Raw genomic sequence first — 18,089 nt, 5'->3', positions numbered from 1 at the left:
TAATCAATTTTATTATAGTTTATGACGTTATTGTATGAAAAGTATTCATAAAAGATTATGAAGATAAATAATGCTAATTTGAAGAGAATAAAAAGATAAAAATAATAATAGTCTATCACTATATATTATCACAAGTTATATAGAGATGAGTAATAATGCTAATTATTAAATTTTATTTAGGTAAGGATGAAAATTAATTAATTAGATAGAGATATTTTGGAGAATATTTTTTTTATTGATATCATTCAAATTTTTTAGATTAAAGAAAAAAATTTTAAAAATAGTTTAATAATTTAATGACTTAATTGATTAAAATTAAGTCAATTAAGACATTAAGTTAAAAATAAAAAATAAAAAATGGCCCCTTAATATGAAGAGTGAAGCGAGAAAATATTAATCTCTAGATCAGTGAGTAATTGAAGTCCATATCAGTATATTAAATATTTCATCTATAGGTGTCGAAGTAATTTTCTCCGGCCTCCAGAGTGGAGGTGTCAAAGTAGAAAAATATTTTCTTCTTTTTCCTCTCCCAACCCCTCAACCCCCCCTTCTTCTATGATCAGTTATTAAAGCATTATCTTCTACCCCCTATGGACGTGATAGGGCCGGCAGGACTTTTTCATTTTCTAAGGTAAACTTCTCACTTGGTGATTTTATTTTTATTATTTATCTATAATTAGTTTAATTAATTATAAATAAATTGTCCCCTCGTGTTTACTGTTTGTTTGATTGCCCTCGTAAATTCCCGCCAAGAAAGTGGAAACCAGCAACGCCCACCGCGTCATCTGATATTTTTTGCCCTGTTAAAAAAATTAAGTGTATCTTAAAAAATAAGTAAATCTTGATGCACAAGAATATACGTCACTGATCAAATCACTAATAATAATAATAATAAAGGATGAATTGAAGAAGAGGTGAGCTCGCTGGTCACCAACCACAATAAATGGTGCATTGGACCATTTGTTGACACGACCGAAGACAGAAACCAAAACGCGTTGATCGATGATACCAACTCAATAGCTTCTTGTTCGTCAAGTAAATTGACAAATAGTTTATATCGCTATTTATGCTTCTTCTTTTTTTTTTAATTTTTATAAATATCCAATAACATGTTTGTTCGGGGGGGGGGGGGGGGGGGGGAAACCTTCTTTCTAACATCACATGTAACGTTGGTGGAATCTAAAGAGCAGGAAAAGGAAAAAGAAAAGAAAAGAAAAATCAAATCCATCATCAAGCCGGTCCAATTAATTGCAGAAGAATTGGATTTGCTTTATTTTATCTTATTATTATTATTATATTTTTATGTATATTTGATTTGATATATGCATGGTGTTGCTGCAAAAAGTGCCATATTCTAAATGTCATAATGTAGCCACAGATGTGACAAACGAGCTACGTGTAGTATGTACTAATTAATCCTCGAAATTATGATAATATTTTGTGCGACCAGTTAATAGTTTTATCTGTATAGAAAATTTGGTGCTATTAATTTTGAGGTCGTTTCATAACATCTTAATTAATTAATCGAGACGATATTGATAATACGGTGACATCGTTCGTTTTGATTCATTATATTTTAAATATTCATAAAAAGTCTATGTATAAATTAACCAACTGTATAACTAATCCTATATGATGTCCTTTGATATTTTTTTTTTTCGTTTGTCTCGATTTTAAATGTTTCTATCTCAGAAGTTTTCATTGCAATATCCGCTCTTAAAATATTGGATTTGAGACCAGACAATATTATTTGACAACAAATATTAAATAATAATTAACAAAACCATTTAATTGTAAACCTTATGTTTTAAAACATGTAAGCATAGTTGAAGACCGTCCATAGCTTAGGACTTTAGGAGAGTTTTAAATATCGGTAGTAAAAAGTTAGTAGTAAAAAGCTACTTTAGATGAGTGGGTGTGTGACCATATTGGTCAAGCACTTGATTTTTTTTTTTCTTTTTCCAATTATTGCTATTAATCAAACCATAAAAATGAATAAAAGCAATTCATTTGCCACTTGTCAGCTGCCTCAAACATTTTTCCGGAAAGTTCTTGACATAACCCTTAAATTTGACTGGAAAATTCGCAAAATGCCAACCGAGTTTCAAATCTTCCTGATGTTAACATGACAAAGCATGACAAAATTAAAAGTTTGTAGCTTTTTCAACATTTTTAATCCCCACTAAACCCTAATTAATTTATCAGCTGAACCTTAATTCTTTCCTTTTTTTTCCATCTTTTTTTCCCCTCTCATTTTTCTGACCGAAAGCGCATTACTGCATTAGCATGGGATTACGAGTATTATTATTATTATGGTGATGAAACTTGAAAAGCTCCTTTTAGACGAGGAAATTAAATATAACTAATTAAAAAGGAGACCAGACATGAACATGGTGACCCAATTCATCAATCCCTTCACTAATTTCCTCGAATGTTTCTCCAGTCTTTATCCATTTTACGGGAAACTAGACATATTTGATTTCTTGTCGGTAGAGACACTACCCATTTTTCTTCTCTCGACTTGCTTGTTATGTGTGAATTGTGATTGCTTGATGCTTTCTTTATATGCACAAAACATTTAAAATTCATTGTTATTGGTTTATTTCGTCTAGCTATTTAAATTTTTTTGATATTATACATACTGATATTCAGAAACCGACCACCATTATTATTATTATCAGCTGTCAAAGAGGGTCCACTTGGCCTAAAGGAACTTGCATCAGTGTTTTAGAATAAACATGTACTTTAGGAGTAGTTATCAACATTGTATAGTATAATTTAGTACTAAATACAGTGACAAATAGTAATGTATAACGTTGGATTAGAATTTAATAACCCATTTCAGTAATTAATTTTATTCTATAGTTGTAAATTTCTCGTCCCTTAATCAACTTGATCCCCATGTACCATGAAATTTATCAAGTGAGAGAACAGTTATACTTCGTTGGGAATAGGTGCCACTAATTGAACACACTAATGAACTACAGCCCCTCTTCACTGGATGCAACATTTTAATAAGGCTAAAGAATTGCACTTTTAATTTCCTTTCATCAATGGTGGATTTGTTTTGGGTTTTCAAGTCTAGTGAGGTCAAAGAAAGTAACTAAAAGTCATAAAAGAGATTTTCTTTCACATTGAATATGAATAAGTAACAGTTTTTATTGCTCATTACCAAACTAAAAAAGCAGATTAGTTTAAGTTCATGCTAATGTTATCATCATATATATTTTGTCAATTCAATATTGTATGGCCCTCCATTTATAAAGCTAATGATACTGTTTTATCTTGTCAAAAAAATGATGCCACCAATGCCACACTTAAAGAGTTATTATGCCCTATAAATAATGCAAAATGGGTGTGCCTTTATCTCCTTCAAAACTTTGTTGTTTCTTTTCATCCCATGAAATGGCTAGAAAGAACTTGAAACAAAACCTTTTGATAATTGCATTTGTTCTTTTCTCTTTGATGTTCCAATGCAAAGCGGCTACCAGATTCCCTGCGGCTTATTACCATTTGGGAGAAGCTGCCAGAACCCAAAAGCTTCTCGACGTGGCCGGAAACGATGACTACAATTTCGGTGATCAAGCTCTGCCTCCTCCAAATGATTATGACTTCTACAGAAGGCAAGGAGATGTTCCAAGCCCTGGAGTCGGGCACTGATCATGAAGTCATCTGAAGGTGGTTGTTTTATATACATATATGTGTAATAACAATGTTAATATATATTGCATATTTCTCTTAATTCCTTCTTATATATGCATAAAGTCCTTCGTTGGTAATCTTCATGCATCTGTTTAATTTCTTTTTCGGCTCGTTAATGCTCATATGTTTTGTTTAGTCTGTATAATGAAATTCCATTTGTAATTAAATAAATAAATGCTTGTATGATGTAAATGACAGAAAGTGATATACACATGTGGTTTTGAAAACATAATGAGGCAGCATCAATAGTGGGCAATTGGGTAATATGGTGTGTGTGTGTGTGTGTGTGTGTGTATATTTATCAAAAAGTGGCATCATATACGAGTATAATTTACGCTCATATCTATTTTTCTTATCGACAAAGAAATTACAGCTACACTTCTTATCTATAGCTCGTCTTTACAGCACACGCTTAATGATATTGGGATGCTTTTAATTTATTCATGCTTGATGTAATTATTATTATATTTTTCCCCCCAAAATTCCAAGTAAAGATCAAGCCATATCGCAGAAGAAACATACATACTATCAGTATTTACATTCGGATTAATTTACGAACTAGAATAATCGTTTGATCTAAGCTTTTAAGTTTATTAAATGCACAAGTTTGATTGCTATATAATAAAATAATTAATAAGTAAAAAGTATTATACATGCAGTAAAAATGCTCATGTGGGAGATTTTTTTAAGGTTAAATTTATTTTCAAATAAAAAAATCAAGTACTTCGTTCAAATCAGGAGATGATTGACATTCTTAAATTACATGTGACTTACATGAGAAAACATATTGTTTGGTGAGATTTGACTCATAAGATAAAAGTTTCCTATAAACTTTATTTTGTGGGTCTAAATTATAAAAACTAATTATTATTTTGATAACTACAACTTTTCGAGATAGTGAATTGTTCTGGTTAATTTATATGGTAGAGAAAATGCATGCAATCTTTAATTCCTCACATAGTTATTTTTATGAGATAGACGATTTAGAAGGGATAATATGCACATAATTTTGAGATATTTACTTTATATCACAATTCACATGGCGTATAATGAGTAATTTCACATGGCTTATGACGCATTACTCATTGATAGAGTTATAAGATTAACACGTTAATAATGAATAATGAAATTATTAATATCTTACATATGAAAATTAGTAACAAGTGACAAATTGCAAGAGGTAAAAATTATATTTTATAGCTATATATATGAATGTGGTATTTTTAAAAAACTAAATATGAGTGCATATTGTGTAATATCCTAATTAATAGAGTGGTGATATTTGACTCCCTCAATTTCTCTCATCAACCCCCACTTTTCAACTAATCTAATTTATTTTTGATATTACCCTTATTAAAAAATATATAATAATAAAAAATAAAATAATTCAAAAAACCATAACCACCTTTCACTGCTATTGTCACCGTGTCAAGGCACCCCACCACCACCACTAGCTCTTCGTGGCTGATTGACCCCAACCAGCAAATTCCCCAGCAGCCGCCAAACCCCCCATTTGCTGCTGTAATCGTCCGCACAAATTAAGCAAATTACTTCTACTGGTTATAATTTTGGTGGGTTTCATTTTCATTTCTTATCGAGACGATGAGCATATATGCTAAAGATGCTTGTTTAGAGAAGGAGGGAGACTGCAATTATCTTCTGTGCTTGCGTTAGCAGCTATTGTGATGCCATAATTTGACAATGTGTAAGTACATAGTAGGTTGATTACATTTTTTCATCATCCTAAAAACATTCTTTACGTCCATTTTCTAGAATTCATGTCTTTTATGTACTGCAATTCCAACAAAATTGCTCGTTTATTTGATTTGATTTGATTTTAATTCGATAGAGTTTTTAGAAGAGGGTTTGCTGGGAAATTCGTGGTCAATTGGCAATGAAGGACTAGTGGCAGTCTGGTAGCTTAAGACAACGAGAATGGTAGTGGAAGATGGCTAGGTTTATGGAATTATTTTTGTTTTAATTATATTTTTATTTTTAATAAGGATAATTTCAAAAATAAATGAGATTAACTGAATAGTGAAAATGGCGAGAGAAATTGAAGCCATCAAATATCACCACTTTTATTAATGTCACATATTATGGTCCACCTCTGATCAATTGAATGAACTTAATAGGCTAATGGTTTGTGCTGTTGGGCTCAGATTTGCAACTCGTAGCTATCCGTTATCAATCTCATAAAGTTGGAGAAGATAGGGTGCTAGTTCGTGTAATGTGTTAGTGTCAAATTTAAATAAATATGAATACGGCTTATTTATTAATCGTGTCGAAACATCAAAATATAGATACGACTCATTTATGAATTATGTTAGTTATGTTGACCTATTTAATATATTTTTAAAAACCAACATGTCAACATTATTCTTAAAATAGTCATAAATAAGTTAACATGATATAAATATGACATGAGCAAGTTTACAATACAATATGAATATGACATGAATAACTAATTTAGTGTTCAGTACATGTATTAGTTAATTTTTTTAAAAAAATATTACCATATATTTCGTGCTATAAATGTGTAATCATATTGAGATGGCTCAACACGATTTGACACAGTTATATATGGTGTCAAGCCATATCAATCAATTTATTAATCGTGTTAATATTTGTGCCATGCAATCAAGTTGTAACTTATTTTGCCACCTCCTCTAGATGTTTTGGGATTGCTTTAGATTGTCAAGTAATTACTTTTTTATAATCTAACACTCAAAACATTTTTGGCAAACACTTTCTAAGATTGTTTAAAATTTGATTCTCATACAATCTATTTTTGTACTAAACATTAAAAGTCATGGTGGGAGCAGCATTTGGAAGTCATTTTTTTTTAGAATCTGAATATCGTACTAAGATACATTTCCAAATATACTCTAACAAAAAAAAAAAAAGTTAGTTTATTTCTATTTAAAATTTTTAACTAAAATCAATAAGCCATCGTCATTGGCTTATGGCGAAATGCTATAAATGTGACAACACTCATATGTTCAGATTCAAAATACTCTTATCCAATGATACCTATTTTTACAAACTTACATCAATAATTACCATCAACGGTCGATGATAACGATGATAATGCCGATGGCAGAAATTTACTTTTTTTAATTATTCAATAATAATACTTATTTAACAAATATATTATTTTTGATTAAACAAGTTCTAAATTTGTAATAAAATTTTTTAGTTATTATTTAAATTTTGAATAAAAACTTGAATTGTTTTTTTAAAAAAGAAAATGTGGACATTTTAGTTATTGTACATAGACACCATATATTCAGGATCAATTTACCAAACATGTATACTAAATTTATTGAAAAGTAATTATTTCATAATCTAGGTTGACTAAACATGTTATGAATTTATTTGGAAAGGCAATTATTATGAAATCTAATTTAGAATTGATTCACTGAGAGGGTAGACAATCACAAACACAATCAGAAGTCATAAATATGGCTTCGTTCCTCTGTGCATTTGGGCCGAGTCTAGGGGCTTTGCTTCGTTCACAAACAAATGGCTAACGTTGGGTTAATTTGATTGAAGAAATCATTTTTGGCTCGCAAAATTTTGACACATAGACTTCATTCATTGAGCCTTCGTATTGGAGCCCATCAGACTTTTTATAGCATAGTGATAAAACATAGAGTGCTGCTATTTACCCCAAATTCTAGTCCTGAATTTGCGCTCTGAAAGTTAAAATGCGCCGTTTGGTTTGGTAAGGGAAAATGGAAAGCAAATGAAACAAAACCAAACGGTGCGTTTTGGCTTTCGGGGCGTAAATTCAGGGCCAGAATTCGAGATAAATAGCTTTTTCCTAAAACATATATGGACTATATACAAGGTAACAAATTTTTACCTACACTTGTTATTTGACATAACAATGTAAGATACATAATTATCTTACAACCGTTTGATAAAAATCTAACGGCTGTAGAAATATAAGATATCAAAATCCTATTTTTTTCACAGTCGTTAGATTTTCATCAAACTGTTGTGAGACAGTTATGTATCTTACGTTATTAATTAAGGTAATAAGAGTCTTTGTTTTACCTACTAAAGTTATCAATCCCTAAACTTACTATTTATTTAAGGATATTGCATTTTTTTTAATTGTTATAATCTACAGATATATTGAAAATAAAACTTCAACAGAATAGATAACTCGAAAATCTACATAACTGGTGGGGAAATCTCTAATCTTACAAAAGTTTTGAGGAGATATCTTCAATTATTCTACATTCTTTGTGGAGAAAAGATAACAAAATGTTGAGAACTCTAACCCACCATTGGGCTACCAGCCAACTGGCTTAATAAGACTATTGTACTACTTGCAGTCACTATTGAGTTTCCTTTATTGCATTATTCAAATACAGACTAGTGAAAATACAAATAATAAGGACAAAGAGGCAGGCGGGGTGGACTTGAGACTTGAGAGCTGTCAATTACGGGCAGGGATGGGCCCTTCTTGCTCATGAAAATATAGCTCCAATTCTCCAGTTGGATTTACACCCTACTTTATTTATGGGATTTTGTTATGTCTCCCACTCAGAAGCAACTCCATCACTAATAATTTGATTGGAAGATCACAGTTCTATTGCCCTTACGCATTAGTAGCCCCCCAATCAAACAGCATATATAGGTTCTCTTTTGATCTAAACTTTTGCTCGAGTGTAGATACAAATTTTGATCGCTTGTTAATTAACTAAAACACGATTGAATAAAAAATTCAGTCGGCAGGACGAAGCCTGCATTAGATACTTCAAAGTGATATCTTTATTTGTTTTATAGGGCATCTTTTGAGAATTCTTATCTCAATGACAATATCAAACAGGTTTATATCAAACAGCTTTATATCTTTATTTGCTGCACGAGAATGCGTACTTTTGATAAACATTTTTTTAATGGTTCGTGTTTATCCATCTATCTATATAATTAATACAGGACAAGTAATCTCCCTCTTCAAGAAAAACATCCTTTTGAAATTGGTAATGGTGTCCAACACTAAAACAATAAAATTAAAGGACTCATACCCATTTGACTTGCCTTTTCAGAAAAAGCAGATGCGTGCAACGAGCACCTAAATCAGTTAATTAACATCTTTAATCACCTTTAATGCAACTCTTCTAGCTAGGAATTGCAGAACATTTTTTTTTTCATTTTTTTTTATTTCTAAAGAAACAAACTTTCTGTGATCTACTTGGACCTACCAACATTGCTATAACCCAACCCTATTGAATTTGAACCACATGGCTGCTGGCGCCGGTAAACTTGGTGAACAAATCGATATTGCTTTGTTTTCTGATACATGTCCCATGCAAATGCAGCATGGCCAATGGCTATGCAACATCAAATAAATAATATATAGATAGGAAGTAGTGATTTAGTTGGCCGGTCAGGTTCACTATAAATAAGCCAAAAAAAAATGGGAAAACAAAACATGTAATTAATTAATTCAAAAAAGCATTACTGGGTGGTGCAGTACAGTTCAGACGGCCTAGTGTAACCCGCCAGAAGCTGCATATTCTCTGCAATTTGCCGAATCTGTTTATTCTTGTTTGTTTGTTTTTTTTTTGTTTTTTTTTGGGGGGATGGGGGGATTATGCATAAAGATTTGGGTGCATGCATTTCTCTACACTTATCAATTTTTATACAAATGAAACCACATAACACATGTTAACATCACATGCAACTTCACTTTCTCAAAGATTTAATCCAACAATAAAATAATGTAGTATAAAAAATAAAAATCATGCAAGCAAGTGCAAAGATGATTGTTGATTGATAATTAGATGATAAATGAATACAATGGTAATAAAACATTCCATATGACGAATAAAAATGTTAATTTGCTAAACATTTTTCTTTGATCTCTTTAGTTTAGTTTTTTTTATTAATTTGTAATTAATAGTTACTGAGCAACATTCGCCACCGTTGTCGGTTGCTGTAATAACCCGAACATCTTGTTCATTTAATTTAACCTTCAAAACCAGACAAAATTTGCCATTCTTCGCTGTCTTTGCAATATCTTTGCACGTGGAGTTAAGTTTCCGATTTCCATTTAACTATTTTTAACTCAAAACTATATCCCAAGTGTTGATTTGCTACTTCATAGCTCACTAAGGCGGTGCGTATATTTAAACGAGGGCACTTACATTACAATAAAGTTAAAAGATTAGATCAAGAAGATAACAGAAGCACAAATCTCAATGCTATGGAAAGTTCCAGTTACTCATTTTTGGTTTCAGCCTTAGTTCTGAGTTTGGTGGATGTTTTTACTTTTTATTTTCATTTTTTCGTTAATGGAGGTCACTATCTGTGAAGCTAAAAAAGCATGATAATTGATGGGTAATGATGTAAACCTGAAGACGAATAAAAAACACAAAGTGGGTCACAAAGAGTAGGCCAGTGGCTTTCAGAAAAATGAAAATTTTGATAATGTGGGGTATTGGGGTTTGAGGGGAAAAGTTGGCTGCTTTGTTCATTTTTAGTTCAAGAGCATGTTAAGCTCTCATGGCGTATTTAGCAAGTGACTAATTGTAATATTTTGATTGGAAGTTTCGATTTTGTTTTGAGTTTCTTGAGTAGTTGAGTTACTCAGCAAAAGTGCAAACCCGATGGAGCCCTTCACCATTTTTTTACTTCCAAAAGCGCTTTCAATGTTTTCCACGATGCAAAAAGAGGGTGAAAGGGTGGCTTCAGGTAGGTGGGAATTTGGAAAACCAAGAAGTGACTAGTTAAAGTGAATGTAATCTTGGCGATGCGTGTGTGAGATAAGAGAGAGAGTGGGTTATTTTATAAAAACGAAAAAAGAGTCCTGAAATTCAGCTTTAAATGAGTGGGCAGCAGTTTTTGAAGATGGTGGGCTGCTGGAGGTGGTGGCGGTGATAATACGTGTGTGTGTGTGTGTGTCATTTATATGGCTTTAAGAAAGGTAACAGTTTTTAAGAAATGTTAACTGTCGTTGAATTCACGTGATTCTGCCTTTTGGCTGCTATCACGCAAAGATTCTCGTTCTCCTATTTCGTTTCGTATTTCCCCTCTGAAAAAGATGTGACCCCTTTTTCATTTTTGGACTTGCATTACATTACGTATGCACAGTGCAGTGCTCTTTTTTTGTAGTATTTGCTTTTGTCTTTTCTAGGTGAATTTTGTGCCCATGAGTTTACTGTTTGTCTGATTCTAGTGTAAGAAAAGGGTGAAAATGAGACTACTGTAGATGAAAAATGAGGGACCCTTTTCATTTATGAGCTTTAACCGGAAGATTCTAGAGTGGTTGAGCCTCAATGCTTGTGGGATTGAATTGAAATTTGAAGTTTTTGAGTGTTCTTCTTTACCTAAATAAATTTCACAAAAGGGATTTTTTTCTTAGATGTTATAATGAGTTTGGTGGGGATGTGATTGGAATTTAGACTTTTAGAGGTATGGATGATGGCATGTGGGTGTCTTGAAAAGTTGGGGAATGTGACTTGCTTTTATGAATGTATCTTCTCTATTTGCGGGTGTAGTGATGGGCTTCGCTTTGAAATTCCTTAATGCTCTTATCAGTTATTTTAAAAAATTCTCGCTTCTTTTTAGTTACTTTATCAACGCTTCTTCTACTTTTTCAGTGCAGATCTGCTCATAAGTGAGTTAAAAACCAGAAACTTATTGTTAGAGATTGAGGAGTACTGGTAACCATGGATCTTGAACATGGCAAGTGTTGGGATTCTTCAAAGGTATGAGCTAACTGCAGTTTTCTTTTTTCTTTCTTTCCCCCTTCTATTTGGTTCAGCATAATTAGTTATGGTCGTTATGTGTAATTGCATTTTCAGAAGGATTCTTGGAAGACAATATTGATTCTAGCTTACCAAAGCCTTGGGGTTGTATATGGTGACCTGGGCATTTCCCCACTGTATGTTTACAAGAGTACATTTGCAGAAGACATTCAACATTCAAACACGAATGAAGAAATTTTTGGAGCTTTATCTTTTGTCTTCTGGACTCTGACTTTAGTTCCCTTGTTCAAGTATGTCTTTATAGTCCTTCGAGCTGATGACAATGGAGAGGGTAAGTACCCAAATTATTGAGCATGGCAGATTTCGGCTAAGCTTGATGCTGAATCGAAACCTTTTGTGCATATTTTTCAGGTGGTACTTTCGCCCTGTACTCATCAATATGCCGGCATGCTAAGGTAAGCCTTTTGCCCAATAGGCAGGCTGCTGATGAAGCGCTCTCTACTTATAAACTGGAGCAGCCCCCGGAGAAGAACAGTTCAAGAGTCAAAATGTATCTTGAGAAGCACAAGTTCTTGCATACTGCTTTGCTTATCTTGGTTCTACTTGGCACTTGTATGGTAATTGGAGATGGACTTCTTACTCCGGCCATTTCCGGTAAAGACCTTCCCAGTAACACTTCAATTGGCAACTGTTTTCTCTCTGTTCGCTAACTAACAAATTTTGTTCTAAAATGTAGTTTTCTCGGCAGTGTCTGGTCTTGAGTTTTTCATGTCTAAGGAGCATCACCAGTGTAAGCTTCTTAGCTTTTAGTCTTTAATATCTTAAAAGTATTAATTAAATCATATTCAAGACAGTAAATGAGATAAAATGCTTTCTCTATTGAGCTCTAAGAATTGGGCATAAGCACAACAGGAAAGCTGAAGCTTAGAATTAGTTACCTGACTATTTCCTAGTGAAATTTAAGATTGAACAGGATCTATATTTATTTTGATCATTCAGGAGAACCGAGAAGACAGTGACCGCGTCTCTATTCGGCATGTACAGATTGTTCCAGTAGTAGATTTACTTCACTTTGTCATAGGTGAAGTGGCAAACTTTAAAAATTGATATAGATTTTAAAGGAGTAAGGTGGAGTCTCTTTCTGGTCATTCAGGATAGATGCTCCATCTTGTCATCGATCTTGTCATTGACTGAAGCAGGGACCACTCAAGTTGCTTAAGTTGTGGTCTGGAGTCAAAGTTGATCCTATCTACTACATTGTTCTAGGAAATATTATGAGTTGACTATTACATAGTAAACAATACAACACTGTGGCAATAAAAAGTGATGTATATTTGTGATATAATTTGCTAGTCAGAAAATATAGTCTGGTTGAAAATGAATAGTGTAGCTATCTAGTATTTGATTAAGCACCATCATATAGTTGAGATCTATTAAATTTGTGGAAACATATGCTAGTTTTGTGCTACAATACATTGACCACTACACAGTTTCTGCTGTTGTCCGTATTTGCTGACCAGTAATGTAGCAGAAAATAGATGAAACTAATTAGCTACCAGAATAAGTTGCTAAGTTCCACACATACAGAGAAAATACATTTTTCATGGAACAATTATATGGTAGTTATGGACAAGTTGTGGACATCAATGTACCAGTAATTGTAAAACATTTTGATGCCACTTGTGGGAATTTGGCTTTACCAAACTTATTATAAATTTATTGAAGCCTCCATAAAAGAAAATCGGGTAAAAGTTTTCTTTTCAGCAAGGGTTATTTAAACTGCTGAAGCTTTAAGTTAATTTTTAGTTTTGTTGTGATAATTCATTATGTTCTTCACCTATACTTTCTGCCTTTATTTGCAGACGCGGTGATTCCAATTACTTGCTTCATCATAGTGTGTCTTTTTGCACTCCAACACTATGGCACCCATCGGGTTGGGTTTTTGTTTGCACCAGTTGTTTTGATATGGCTACTCTGCATAAGTGCCCTTGGCCTATACAATATAATCCACTGGAACTCTCATGTCTATCAAGCCCTTTCTCCATATTACATGTTCAAGTTCCTGAAGAAGACAAGGAAGCGGGGGTGGATGTCTTTGGGTGGTATATTGTTGTGCATAACAGGTCAGTTTGGAATATATGCACATACGATAAACATATCAGTCAAAGAGTTAAACACTGATACAAAACTGAAATCTGTGTATTCTTCATTGTTATGTTATGTAAATATAATTCAATGAACAAGGAATGACAATGGAATGTTGCTCTATGCAGGGTCGGAGGCAATGTTTGCTGATCTTGGCCACTTCTCTTATGCTGCAATTCAGGTACATTTGAAAAATGTTTTCTATTAGAACTTTTGGTATATAAATTTTGTTTTCTATCTGTGTGTTGTCTGGTTGAGTCTAAGCTGCCTAGTAAAAAGAATTCTAATTCTTTATGCTTTACCTGAGACAGATTGCTTTTACCTTTCTGGTTTATCCGGCACTTATATTGGCTTATATGGGGCAAGCTGCTTACTTATCGAAGCATCACGAAACCAATTACCAGATCAGTTTTTTTGTCTCAGTTCCAGGTATTCATTTGTCAGTTTTATTTTTCCTTTTAATTTTAATAAAAGCAAAAGTGACCCTTGATGTGCAAGTAACTAGTACACAGCTGCATGTCAACTGATGCTTGTTCAATTTACTAGGATATTTGCATCTTTTGGAATGAAAATAATTGCTTCAAGTTTTTGGGTGCAGAAAGTGTGAGGTGGCCAGTGCTTGTAGTCGCGATTCTTGCTTCTATTGTGGGAAGCCAAGCAATTATAAGTGGAACATTCTCTATTATTAACCAGAGCCAATCTCTTGGCTGCTTCCCAAGAGTCAAGGTTGTTCACACCTCTGACAAGATTCATGGGCAGATATATATTCCTGAGATTAATTGGGTTCTCATGATTCTCTGCATTGCTGTGACCATTGGATTTAGAGACACTAAGCACATAGGGAATGCATCTGGTAAGTTACAACTTTCGAATTGATTATCTATTTTCAGATACTAGATCTCTCTATTTAAACCTCTATCTTCATTTATTAATTGATAGTTTTTTATCCTTATTTCATTGAGTGAAATATTTGAAAATTGTTCTTCTGTCTGCTTTGATAAATTTTTGCCTATATATCCATGGATGCCTATCTCCATTTCCCCGACAATGATAATTATCTTTTCAAAAGAATAATTGGCTTGCCCTTTGCTTATCTGAATAAAAATTGATGAGACTCCATCCCCCACCCCACAAAAAAAAATTAATGATATTAAGGAGAGAGTAATTGAAGTGAATTCATGAAGTTGAAACATTATGACATTGCTGTAATTTGTTGCAGGGTTAGCTGTAATGACTGTAATGCTTGTGACCACGTGCCTCACTGCCCTGGTTATCATTCTCTGCTGGCACAAACCGCCAATTCTAGCTCTTTGTTTTTTGCTATTTTTTGGCTCCATTGAATTGCTTTACTTCTCAGCTTCACTGACCAAATTCCGAGAAGGTGCATGGCTTCCTATCCTACTTGCTCTTTTCCTAACCACCATCATGTTTGTTTGGCACTATGCCACCATTAAGAAGTATGAATTTGACCTGCACAACAAAGTATCGCTAGAATGGCTTCTAGCTTTGGGTCCAAGCTTGGGAATTGCTCGAGTTCCTGGCATTGGCTTAGTTTTTACTGATCTCACTTCCGGCATCCCTGCTAACTTCTCCCGCTTTGTCACCAACCTCCCTGCTTTCCACCGCATCCTTGTCTTTGTATGTGTAAAATCAGTACCTGTTCCCCATGTGCCCCCTGCTGAGCGGTATCTTGTAGGCCGTGTGGGTCCTGCAGCTCATCGATCCTACAGGTGCATTGTCCGCTATGGATACCGCGACGTTCATCAGGATGTTGACTCTTTTGAATCTGAACTAGTCGATAGACTGGCAGATTTCATCTGCTATGATTGGTACAAAACTGATAGGACTAATTTGTATACTGATGATGCCGTAACATCCCGATCTAATGAATCAACAAGTGATGGCAGATTGGCTGTGATTGGAACAGTGTCGCTATCCGGTGCTCCAGCTTATGAGATTGAGGAGACATTACAGCCAGCTAATGTATCAGGTGGGTTTACCTCAGTAGAGAGTGTCACAGATGTCATCGAAATGGAACCCGTCAGGGCAGTCCAGAGAAGGGTGAGATTTGCCATCGATGACCAGTCCGATACTGATGCGCAGTCTGAGATTAATCTACAATCACAACAAGAACTAGAAGACTTATTTGCGGCTCAACAGGCTGGTACTGCATTTATACTTGGACACTCTCATGTCCGAGCAAAACAAGGATCATCTCTCCTCAAGAGATTGGCCATTAACTTTGGATATAATTTCTTGCGAAGGAACTGCCGGGGGCCAGATGTAGCACTCAAGGTGCCACCGGTGTCTCTCCTAGAAGTCGGCATGGTCTATGTTGTGTAGATTTATTATGTAAGAGTAGTTTTGTCGTCTCATCTATAGAGAACTGCTTAAGTGAGCGTGGTAATGAAGTTCCTTAGATTAACAGGGTTTTGTAGAAAAGAAAATAGCAACTTCTTCCCATAATGATGTACTTGTAATCATCCATTAATGGTAAAAGAAATGTGAAAATCCTACATGAAACCAATGGCTTTCTCGAATCTTGAGATGTAAAATCTGGTTTTTCGTTGGCATCGCATCTTATGTGTACTAAAAATTCCTTCACCTCTTCCCTCTGATCTGCAGAAAATGTGGCAATGTTTTCTGAGAATCTCGAGTTTGTTGCTAACCAAGAATTTATGAAGATATTCCAGTTTATGAATGGGAAAAAGACCCATGCACGACAAGTAGACCCCGTCACTTTTTAAGTAATTATCTAATTTCATTTATTTATTTGAATAAAATTAAGAGTATTACTAATTTACTAAAATATCCTTATATCTGTGAATATAGACGAAATTTCCCTTTTTAAAGTTAGTCATTCCCGAAACAATGAGGGTCGAACTGTTTATTGGAGCAAACCACAGGTTCTGGTGTTCTTTCCCCCTTACGAATTTAGAAGCAGTCGCAAAATCAAAATGTTCTCTCAAATACGATAGTCCTTCAAAAGGCCACGTAGTCTTACACTAACCACCAGGTTTTATGAGTGGCAACGATTCTTTAAGCTGTGATTTTGTGGTCCAAATAGGCACAAGACATACACACATGCACGTTAATATAAATACCTGGAACTTTCAATAGCTGCCTTCTCGTGCGAAGGGAGGGAACAGCGAATTACAATGGGATTTGGGGCTCTTCATTTGTCACCTTCACCTAGTGGTTTCGCCTCAAATGTGGGATTTGCTCAGAACTTGTCTAGTTACAGGCTCAACAGAGTCTCCACGCTCAGAGTTCATGCCAAGAAGGAAGAGCAAGACCCCAAGAAGAGCACGCAATCCTTATTCAGCAACATAACCGAAGCTCTCGATTTCTCTCAAGTAAGGTCTAGAGAAGATGCTCAGCTTCTTGAGGACGCTAGAAAAGCCACCAGGTCGGGTAGCCAAATGAGCAGAGAGCAGGTAATTAATAATATATGGCAACAAGAAAAAAAAAAAAAAACAAATCTTCTTTTTTGTTTATTGCTCTGCGCACGGTCATAAAAAATCTCAACTGGGTTACTGAATATGCGCAGTATGGGGCTCTTAGAAGAAAGATTGGAGGGACGTACAAGGACTTCTTCAAATCCTATATAGATGGTAATTAAATTACTTTGAGCTTGAGTCGCAAGTGAAAACAATCACTAGTCGTTTTTGAAAATCATTGATTTGTTTTCTTGTTTCTGATGCTGGAAATAGTGGATGGAGGGTACGTTGAAGAAGGGTGGGTGGACAAGACATGCAAGGTTTGCAAGAAAGATACCAGAGGCGAACCAAGGCAAGTCGACAAGTTGGGAAGATATGTTCATGTTGCTTGTTTGGAGAAGGCCAATTCTGGAAACTTTTTCACCAGGCTTTTTTCTAGATGAATTGGATGGAAATGGATGGCTGCTGTTGCTTTTGTTGTCTCGATTGACTTGCTTCTTAGCTATTGATGTATGTGTTATATAGATAGGGTGCGTTTGAGATTAATGTTGGATAATTAAGCTTAAAAATTATAGTTGCCGAAATTTAGAAGTTTTATTGATATAATTTTTTATTTTATATAATAAAAAATTTATTATATTTTTAATAATTTTGTTAAAATTTTTATTTAAAATTTATATTTATAATATATTATTAATTTATATTTTATAATTACAATTTTTTTTACAACAGCTGTAATTTTTAAATTACAACACCTTAATTTTAAATAGAATCATAAAATATTGTGTTGTACAAACCTAAGAATCTGTGCGATAATGTTATTTTCTAATTTATACGACTCACCGTTCTTGTTAGTAAGTTATGCAGAAGTGATATTTCTTTCTGCTTTCACGTTTGTTTGTAATACTTGTGGATTAGCATTTTTTTTCTTTTTAATGTTCGAGGACAAAGTATAAAAAAAACTTAAAAATTAAGGTTAATATACAAAAGTAGCTCATTTACCGTTTTTGTTTCCTTAATTTTTAATAGTTAAAAATGAGCATTTCAAACATAAATCACTTGTCGATCGTTGACT

The 18,089-nt window shown here is 33.9% G+C and overlaps 2 protein-coding genes across 4 annotated transcripts; both read left to right on the top strand.

The window, feature by feature from the left end:
- Positions 1–10,880: 10,880 nt before the first annotated feature.
- On the top strand, positions 10,881–16,129 carry LOC18045605 (potassium transporter 2). 3 transcript variants are annotated; one of them, XM_024185975.1, is made up of 10 exons: positions 10,881–11,133; positions 11,327–11,429; positions 11,526–11,760; positions 11,841–12,083; positions 12,166–12,219; positions 13,292–13,552; positions 13,703–13,755; positions 13,886–14,003; positions 14,173–14,427; positions 14,794–16,129. In XM_024185975.1, the coding sequence occupies exons 2-10, from the start codon at positions 11,391–11,393 to the stop codon at positions 15,915–15,917; spliced, it is 2,382 nt and encodes a 793-aa protein (XP_024041743.1). In that variant the 5' UTR covers positions 10,881–11,133; positions 11,327–11,390; the 3' UTR covers positions 15,918–16,129. The 3 variants fall into 3 exon arrangements, with proteins under 3 accessions (XP_024041743.1, XP_006435885.1, XP_006435884.1); XM_006435822.2 differs by having other exon boundaries at positions 11,322–11,429; XM_006435821.2 differs by having other exon boundaries at positions 10,881–11,213; positions 11,322–11,429.
- Positions 16,130–16,486: 357 nt separating this feature from the next.
- LOC18045604 lies at positions 16,487–17,551 on the top strand. The gene is made up of 3 exons (XM_006435820.2): positions 16,487–17,011; positions 17,125–17,188; positions 17,288–17,551. Exons 1-3 carry the CDS (start codon positions 16,733–16,735, stop codon positions 17,455–17,457), a joined length of 513 nt encoding a protein of 170 aa, XP_006435883.1. The 5' UTR covers positions 16,487–16,732; the 3' UTR covers positions 17,458–17,551.
- Positions 17,552–18,089: the final 538 nt, after the last annotated feature.

The sequence above is a fragment of the Citrus clementina genome, unplaced genomic scaffold (genome assembly GCF_000493195.1).
Source record: "Citrus clementina cultivar Clemenules unplaced genomic scaffold, Citrus_clementina_v1.0 scaffold_4, whole genome shotgun sequence".
NCBI classification, from domain to species: Eukaryota; Viridiplantae; Streptophyta; class Magnoliopsida; order Sapindales; family Rutaceae; genus Citrus; species Citrus x clementina.
The sequence above is the reverse complement of the archived record's forward strand: the minus strand, read 5'-3'. Positions and strand labels throughout refer to the sequence as shown.